This window comes from Helianthus annuus, chromosome 17, assembly GCF_002127325.2.
Source record: "Helianthus annuus cultivar XRQ/B chromosome 17, HanXRQr2.0-SUNRISE, whole genome shotgun sequence".
NCBI classification, from domain to species: domain Eukaryota; kingdom Viridiplantae; phylum Streptophyta; class Magnoliopsida; order Asterales; family Asteraceae; genus Helianthus; species Helianthus annuus.
In genome coordinates this window covers 75,017,802-75,025,696 of record NC_035449.2, presented here as the reverse complement: position 1 = coordinate 75,025,696, position 7,895 = coordinate 75,017,802, and the positions used below count along the sequence as shown (strand labels likewise).

General features: G+C 37.2%; 1 protein-coding gene across 1 annotated transcript; it reads left to right on the top strand.

Annotated features, from left to right (window-relative positions):
- The first annotated feature begins 397 nt into the window (after window positions 1-397).
- LOC110922493 (auxin-induced protein 10A5) lies at window positions 398-1,215 on the top strand. The gene has a single exon (XM_022166785.2). The coding sequence runs from the start codon at window positions 477-479 to the stop codon at window positions 897-899; it is 423 nt and encodes a 140-aa protein (XP_022022477.1). The 5' UTR covers window positions 398-476; the 3' UTR covers window positions 900-1,215.
- The last annotated feature ends 6,680 nt before the right edge of the window (window positions 1,216-7,895 follow it).

Sequence of the window (7,895 nt, the reverse complement as noted above, 5' to 3'; positions counted from 1 at the left end):
GATTGCGTTCCCCAACTAAAATCGATAACGCATATATCCAAACTTCAACATTGCTATCTAACAGTCCAACCACACACATTAAGTTGTTAACAAATATAATCAAAACTATTACACAAAGCATCATACATAAGCCAATACACATAAATAACCTAAACATTACTTAATATATACATAACACCATCATAACCAATCCAAATAATATTTAATTTAAATATATTAAAATTTGAAAGAATAAAACCTTTACCACGATGATTACAAAAAGAAAAGAAAAACACTAAACGGGGACCAGCATCCTCCATCACATGGCGGACAACATAATCCACGTAAATATCACAAACCCTAGGGGCAACCTGGTCTTTTCACACACACCAACCACCCTATAAAACTCGACCTCTTTTTTTAACGGAAACCAAAACAAACTCACACACACTAAACCCCCACTCCGCCTCCGTAACCGCCACCGTTCCGACTGCAAGATGTCACCGGCGATCGAGAAATCAAGCAGGATTCAACACATTGTACGAGTCCGACAGATGCTCCGCCGCTGGCGCCGGAGATCCTCCTCCACATCTCCTCGCCGGTTCATCGCCGCCGATGTTCCGGCCGGACACGTGGCGATCTGCGTCGGCAGCAATTTACGGCGGTTTATTGTTCGAGCGACGTACTTAAACCATCCGATTTTCCAGAAGCTTCTAACGGAAGCTGAAGAAGAATACGGTTTTAACAACATCGGTCCGTTAACGATTCCGTGTGAAGAAACGGAGTTTGAACAGATCCTTTGGTTAATCGATAACGGCAAAAAGTCCGGCCGTTACGTGAATCTCGAGGAGTTTCAGAGATGCTGCCACGTGGACTACGTCGGTGAATCTAAACCGCTCCTTCATGGATCCGTGTGTTGAAACATGTAACGAATATTTGAAATGTAGTAGCGAGTTAGTAACTGAGTCGACTCGGTCCGAGTTAGAGAATCTAACTACTATTCTAATTTTTTTTTATGAGTAGAAGTAGTTAGGAGATCTTTTTTTTTACAAATACTTTTTTTAGATGTGTTTATGCTTGGATGTAGGTGAGTTGACTCAGACTGTGGCGTATCGTGTATGTGTTTTTTTTTGCTTGGGAGATGGCAAGGTTGAGTTGTAACTTGACTCGGACTGAGTCATCCCGAGTTGAAAAGGAAAGAATTGAATTGAATGAAAATTAGTTTGTTATATTTAATTGTTGATTAATGGCTCCTCTCTTTTTTTTTTTTTTTTTTTTTTTTTTTTTTCTGTTTGTTGACGTTAAGATTTTAGATATATTTATTCATTGTACATGTTAACGTACAAATATTCTAAAAGGTTTGTACATGGAAAAATATCCAACTTCAAAAAGCCTTTTTTTCAAACCGATCCAAGGTTTCCAACTTCCTTTTTCCAAATTGAGAGGGTTCCCGGGAACCTAGGAACCCTCTGGATTCACCACTGCGTCTTTGAACTGGTTTAGTGATTGAATAAAGTCGTGTTTGAACTACATTTACTATCTGAGATCGACTCGTTTAAGGATTGAATTAAGTGTTGGTTAAACAACATTGAGTCATTCATTATAAGCTTAATGCTCATGTTGAATGAACCAGGTAATTTTTTATGATTATGTGTTGTTATGTGCGCTAAAACTGTATATTTTTCATAACAAATGCTATCTCAAGTGTGAGGGGTGTATGCCTAACCCCTTTAGGCAAAGTTTCCCCCCACCCACATGAATTGTGTCATGTAATTTGCCTAACCATTTTTGCCTATTACTCAAAAAACACAAGCGGTGCACGCCTAAATTAAGATTAGACAAACTAATTAAAAAAAAGACAAGTGATTGGTTGATTTGGGTATGGGCCTCGCCTTCTCTTTCCCATAGCGGCAATTACTCGTCGAATTCTTTTCCTCTCTCTTCTTGCCGATCACCTATACTCACTTGGCGGTGGTCACGCCCAAGCTGCAAAGGGTTGCCGAAAGGGGTTGCCTATTGCACCCCGTTGGCCCAAACAAATAAAGAGTTATAAGGCCACAAGAAATGATTGCCTCGATGTAGCACTTGCCACAACATCTATCTTCTTCACATCAACATTACATTAAATTTCATTATTATTTGCCTCTTATTTGACACAATTTGTCATACATACGTTTCTCATACAACAACCAATTTATAAAGTAAATTAAAAAAAAAAAAAAACTAACTAGTCAAGGTAAGCAAAAGCTTACCCTTGCCCACCGCATGCCACCACTCATTGCACGACTGGGGATGGAGGCTGCCGAAGTGACGCTAGTTTCCGAGTGGGTTTGCCGAACCCACTCCGTGTGGCCAGGGGCGAAGGTTTGTTGGTGCCCGGGGGTGCACCCGCCCACCCCAATATTTCGGTTAGAAGTGTATATGTTTCGGTTTTTCGTCCGGAAATTTTAAAAGTTATATAGGATCGTCTCCCCCCAATTATTTTTCCTAAATATCTATATAATATATAAATTAAAGTAAATTTTGTTACCACTTTGTATATAAGTGATAGGTAGTTTTGTAAATATATTTTAACTCTTATTTGTTTAACCCTAGGTTACCCACCACACAATAAACTTAATCACAAATTTTTATGTCTAAGAACGGGTCATTTGAATGAATGAAATTTTTTAGTTTTATTTGTAACTATTATTATTTGACTTGACCTGAATTGAAACATAACGATAGGAAAAAAAATTTGGGTCCCATCACTTTACGCCCCCTCGAAACTTTTGGTCAAACTCCGCCACTGCGTGTGGCCAAACTAGTAAAAAAAATTGATATAATCTGTTCACCCCATAAGTAGATTCTTAGATTGCATTGTAGTTTTTTTATACATAGCTTCAAGACTTAAATTTTAGGGTTTTACAGTTTTTATATATTTTTGTTTTGAGATTTGACTTTAAGGTGTCATGTATTAGTTTCTTTTTAAACTCGGAAATTGCTAAATTCTATTGTTTAAACTACATTATTGCATAGTGCTATTCTTATTGTTAATTATTGAAATTATTAATTGTTACTTTAGAAGAAAAGTAGGGGCGGATGATGACAGTTTTGGTGGAGAATCTTTGAGAGGACATTAGGGTGTTCGGTGTGGCTTTGGCAAACCCACTTTACCGAAGTGGTAAAGTGTGGCAAACCAATGCCAACACCTTTGCCGATAAGGGTGTTTGACGAAATGGACAAGATTCGGTGATGCATTACCGACGCGGGGAAGGAGGAAGGAGAGAGAGAGGGGGGGGGGGTGGGGTGGGGTCCATTCCAATCTCAACCAATCACATTTTTTTTCCTTTTTTTTATTTAAAAAGTTTACCACTTCACCAAATGTCTAAACCATTGCCAACACTTTTCACCAAAGTTTAAACATTTTTCACTGATTGACGTGGCACACTCTCATTGGTTGATTTTTTAGTTTGCCGCTCTCAAGTGTTTAACCACTCCTTACACCCTTAGCTTCAATAACAATTTCAACTGATTTCAATAATTTTCCTTTTGACTCCGTTGGATAGGAAAACTACAAAAAATAAACCTAATAAAAAAAATGAAATGAGAGCATATTGGGTTAGATGAGTAATTATTAGGTTTTAAGAATTCCTTTTGAATCCTATAATGTTTGATTGGTATAATTATCAGCGGAATTGAAATGTAAACGACATAATGAACTTGTATAAAAAAAGAAGGAAGTACACTGTAGAATTTCTTTTTGACCCCCCGGTTTTATAACTTTATTAGGTATAAACGTTTTTGATCCTCTCGGTCGAAAATCTTAAGCTTCGCCACTGGTTGTATGTAATCGAAAGGATGAAGGTCATCGTAATGATTCTCTAATTTGTCACGTAGACAATGAAACGTTTGTCGATGATACGAGTGAAGCTATAATTGTCCATTCCAACTTAATGACTTATAGAATAAAGTAGAAGATAAAAAATTGTTGGTTCCACTATTACTGATAAAAGATATAATATGACATGAGTGGTTAGAAAAACTAAATAACCGAAAATAACATATGATTCAAATAATAATTTTATGTTTGAAAAGTTTTATACATACAAGATGTTTGTTAACATATTTATATACTATTATTTTGCAACATATGTGTGCATTTATAATTTATAAGTTGTATATATTGCTTTAGTGGTTTTTTATGCTAATTTATTTATTTATATACTATTATTTAGCAACAAGTGTGTGCATTTATAAGTTGTACATGTTGCCAAGTGTGTGTATTTATAAGTTGTACATGTGGCTTAAACATGGCGCAACGTGTGTGTGTGGTTAAACGTTTTTATGTCGTCTATTTTTTTCCGTTTGACAGGTTCATCATAACGCTCGGGTCATAGATCGACTTAGTTATTTTTTTTATATATTTTACGTTTTGGTTTAATTTCTTCGTGTTAACACGCTACAACTTTAGTGTTAGTGATCGACTTAGTAGGGGTGTTCATGAGCCGATCCCATCCGATCGAGGGTCTGCTCATGCTCGGATTGAATTACAACCGATCCGATCGAATTTGCAAAACCGAGCACAAAAGTGATGCTCATGCTCGGATTGAATTAGAATCGATCAGATCGTTTTCGCTCGGTTTTTATCAAATCCTAAAAAAATCGAGCTGATCGTTTTCGGTCAGTTTCGCTCGATTGAATTATAAGGCTTAGTTCAACAAAAACAAATCTTAACTTAATTAAAACATGCCCAACACTTTACTAACAAAAACAATACATAACTAAAATCATGATTCTAAAAATGTTCTTAACAATATCAAGAAGCACAAAATAAAGTGCGAAATACAAATTGTCATTTAGTTCAAAAGCCATAAACTTCTTCTTTAAGATTGATCATCTTCATCTACCATTAAGTTCAAAAGCCATAAACTTCTTCATTAATCTTTAAAATCTATAATATATATACATTAATTATTAATAAAAATAATTCGAGCGAAACCGAGTGATCGACGAGCGAGCGTACCTTTGCTCATGCTTGGATTGAATTTGAATCGAACCGAGCCGAGCGGCTCATTTACAAACTGAGCGGGAATCGAACGAGCATTTTTCGAGCGATCGTCGAGCGATCATCGATCGTCAAGCAGTTTGGACAGCCCTACGTGTCCGCCTCCGCCGCAACGCGGGGGTGCCTAATACTAGTTCCTCTAAATTTACAAAAAAATTTATTCACTAAATGAGTTAGAATAAAAATACAAGAGTTAATTACTGTTTTCTTCCCTTGATTTGTCAAAAATCACTATGTCAGTCTGTTAGTTTAAAAATTGCGATTTCAGTCCCTGTGGTTTCACTTTCATAACTATTTCAATCGACCTCGTAACCATTTCAATCCCTGTACTAACATAATAAATGGATTGAAATGGTTACGAAAGTGAAACCATAGGAACTGAAATCACAATTTTTAAACTAATGAACTGAAATAGTAATTTTTAACAAACCATAAGGACGAAAACAGTAATTAACTCAAAACAAAAACTATACTTTATGTGTACCCACCAACAAATATGATAAGTAACATTTTTAATTTTTTAACAGTAAACAATGAAAATAATATACTAACTAATAGATATAATAATCTATGGAAAATAATATACTAACTAATAGATATAATAATCTTGGAGTTGATTAAGGCGTGGGCTCAACTTTGTAAAGCGAGTCAATTTGTCTACTCACTCGCACTATATCGTACGCACACAGTACTTTCATACGTGTCCTTTTCATAAATTTATCAGTCACTCCTAAACTTTTTTACTTTAACATTTCTAGTCTATAAGTTTTTTGTTTTTACAATTAGACCCCATATATTAATGAAGGTTTCCTCTTAAACCAAAATGTATGAGTTGAAACTAGTAGTGCTTTAAAAGTCAACTGTCTACCTTATTAGTAATATAAATTTTAGACATAGTTATCAAAGTTTTTAAGAATTATTTCTACAAATAAAAGAAAAGTAGAAAACAAAAGTGTATCTTGATAAAGATTTTATTATCAATATTTTCTTCAGTTATTAGTTTTAACTTTTAAACAACTTATAGATCAACCACGCTGTTAGCTAATGTTTGATCTTTGCGTTGGCTATACTTTTTGCGATCATAAGTATAAAGAAACACAGCTAACACATTACTAACATACTCTGACTTAGGTATCATCATGGTATAGTTTACAACTTTACTTATATACCCACACATTTTGATTTGTTCATTGTAAAAATATTGAAACCATAGTTGAAATAACTACTAAAGTCATTATTTTTCTAATGATTTTTTTTATAATGATTTGGTAATGTTAGATGGTTTTAGTAATAGTTTATCAGGTTATAAAATGAAAGATACGATACAGTTTTGTTACTAATTATTATAGTGTGTTACAAGTATAATTACAAGACTTGAGAAAATAAAATGGTAAAAGTAAAGGAAAAGAAAGGATAGGGGCTCCAAGTTGCAAAAACAAGAACAAGTACAACATGAAAGGACTTTAGTGTTGATAAGAGGGGGGGCCAACATTCTTTTTGTTTCAACGGTAACGAATAATGTGTCAATCAATCACTGTGACACCGAACGCTGTGGCCAAGGTCGACTACTCGACCGTCGCCAGCTCTTAGCTTTCTCAGATGCGCAGAAACCTGACCTCCACCCGTCTGAAAGCACGACCGTGGAATAATCGGTAAAACCTCGCCTCCAATCCAAGACGAACCGACGCCACCCGTATTCGCCCTTCACCTAGATGCTGTAGAAAATAATAGGAAGAGTGGGAGTCGAACCTGAATTATAAGGAACACTAAATGTTTCCCCAATCACTCCACCACTACCTTATTAGGATGGGTGTAACATGCTAAATGTCTTTTTAATACAAGGAAAGGTTGGATTCTCCCATTGGTTTGGGTTGGATTCACTAAACCATTTGCCAAGTGGTTAATTCAAAGCCAAAAGTAGGTCCACCAATTTCAATGGAAATAACAAAGTCAACAATTTTGACTTAGGTGGTTCAACTTTAACACTTTTAAGTAAACATTATCATCTCTTAGGGTCTGTTTGGTATGAGGTAATGGAATAGACGAAGGAATGGAATGGACGAGGTAATGGAATGGACGAGGGAATGCAATATATCATTACCATTCCATGTCTTGTTTGGTTACCATGTGTGAATGGAATGAGTTATTATTGTGTATTGTTCGGTAGGCAAGAAAAAACGGAGTAATAAAATCAGCGGTGAGTGGTGGTGGTGGTCGGTTGTAGTGATTATGGGTGGTTATAGGTGGCGGTGGTGGGTGTCGGCGGCGACGATGAGTGGTGGTGGTGGCGGCGAGTGGCGGTGCGACGACGATGACGAGTGGTGGTGGTGGCAAGGTGGCCGTTGGTGGCGGCGGCGGCGGGTGGCGGTGGTGGTGGCGTCGACGATGGTGGTGGTGGGCAGTGGCGAGTGTCGTTGGCGGTTGGTCGCAGCTGTGGGTGATAACGGTGGCGAGTGGGTGGCGGTGGCGGTGGCTGTCGGGGTGAGGTGGTGGCGGGTGGTGGCGATGGCGTTGGTGGTGGGTGGTGGTGGTGGTGGTGGGTTGTGGCGAAGGTGGTGGGTTGTGGTGTTTTGATGAATGGTGCAAGAGGGGTTCAAAAAAAGGGGGATGGAATGGGAAAAAAACATGGGGGATGGAAGGAATGATTTTGAGGGAATGGAATGCATTTTGGAATGGGTGATTCCATTCCATTGACCAACCAAACACCCTTTTCTTCATTCCCTCGTAATCATCCATTCCATTCAACCTCTCATTCCTGCATACCAAACACTACCTTAGTTGTGCTTTACCACTATGATCCATAATGTTTCCATTGTTTCTACAAATATTTTATATTTAGACATAACCAGTTTGGCCTGAGTTTAGATGC

Coding starts and splice junctions, on each gene's coding strand:
- LOC110922493 (XM_022166785.2), top strand. CDS start 477: ATGTCACCGGCGATCGAGAAATCAAGCAGGATTCAACACATTGTACGA.